At 28.0% G+C, this 1,585-nt stretch overlaps 1 protein-coding gene across 1 annotated transcript in view; it reads right to left on the bottom strand.

Moving 5' to 3' along the window:
- Positions 1-1,585, bottom strand: part of GSTUM_00002008001 (uncharacterized protein) — a gene marked incomplete at both ends in the record, with an annotated part of 5,697 nt that overhangs the window by 1,609 nt on the left and 2,503 nt on the right. Inside the window, one exon of the mRNA XM_002839325.1 lies at positions 1,013-1,073. Coding sequence (XP_002839371.1) covers positions 1,013-1,073 — 61 coding nt within the window. The remainder of the gene's footprint in view (positions 1-1,012; positions 1,074-1,585) is intronic.

Below are 1,585 nucleotides of genomic sequence, written 5' to 3'. Positions count from 1 at the left end.
AAGTTAAGTATGCGTAAACGTAGATGTAGTGTAAAATCTATTTTTTTAGAACTTTGTAATGGGTAATTATTAAAATGTTTAAGTATTATATTAGTTATATCTTTCAGACCATAAATTGCAAATCTTGCTACAGATTTTTTTTGAAGTTATTGAACCTATACCTCAAAAAAAAAGCTTGAACTTTATATAATAAATCTATATCTTTTATATTAACTTCAATTATAAATCTAGCTTGAACTTGTCATCCTATAGAATTACTAGAACTTTTTGCAACTCAGATGTTAAAACATCCCTCACCATCTATAAATCCTGTAACAAACCATGGGTTTAATTGATGGTTATTTTTATTTATTAAACTATAATATCTATAATTAGTTATAAATCCCCTCTTAAGCCCATATTGGAGATTGGTAAAGAAATATATACTACGTATTTTGAATAAGAAAGCTAATAAATAAGAAAAAGCCTAAAATTAATATAAAATAATCATAACTTAGATTATAGTACATAGTTGGCATAAGTAAATAAATAACAGTAATAAATAAAAAAGTACTAATTTTTGAATATAATTTAATTTTTGTAAAATTTAACAAAATTACCCTCACAACTTGATATTATCTCATCGCATTGAAACTATATTTAATCCTCTTATATATAGAGAAATATAAAGAATATAGTTGTTCAAACTTTCGTTTGGGGCCAGACTCTATCTTAATTCTACTCTTATGAGAATCTTACTCAATTTAAATAATAGGTTCGTAACACCTGAGTAGACACTACTACCGTATAGTCGTTGCGCTTTTATCCTTCAAAATTCTGTGAACACAGAAAAAATTAGGAACTTAGTTCCGCGAAGATCCATTGCTCTTTCGATTATCTTAAATATTGTTACATCGGATAAAATCCATAGAGAAATGATTAATAACTCGTATTTTCAAAAGTTACCTTTTTACTCACTGTAATTTAAGCTTTAGGAATTGCCCGGAGTTTGATAGTATTAGATCTAAAAAACATTTGATCTTGGTTATCACTAACAGCATGAATTACAGCACCTGCACCAAGGAAAAGAAGAGCTTTGTAGACACTTCATAAGATACAAAAAGGATAATTATTATAGTGCTCTGTTTGTTTTCATTTCCTCGTCCCTGGAGAAGAGTGAAATAAGTTAGAGGATTTGGAAATCGAAAACTAAAGCGGTTAAATTTAAAATTTATAAGGATTATTAGGTAAGTTACGAATTTTTTCCAAATTTAATTGGCATATGAATCCTTCTTTGGCTATTGCTTCAGTATAAAATTTAATAAATATATCTTGATTAATATATCGTATTCCACCCTTTGAGACAGTATTATTTTCTCTATGTCGTCGAACTGTACCACGATTACCAGCTTGTGTATTGTTGCTATAGTATTGAACCATACCGTTTTTTGTATTAACAGCAAAAAAACCGGAAGCTTTTTTAGCTAAATTTGGTAAATATTCGGGATGTCTAGCAAAATAAATATAACCTAGTTCTGTAGGAGAACCGTTTTTGTCTTTCTATATATAAATATCTGCCCACCCTATTATTAAGATAAAAATGTTG

The sequence above is a fragment of the Tuber melanosporum genome (assembly GCF_000151645.1).
Source record: "Tuber melanosporum whole genome shotgun sequence assembly, scaffold_340, strain Mel28".
NCBI lineage: Eukaryota > Fungi > Ascomycota > Pezizomycetes > Pezizales > Tuberaceae > Tuber > Tuber melanosporum.
This window is presented reverse-complemented; position numbering and strand designations above follow the sequence as displayed.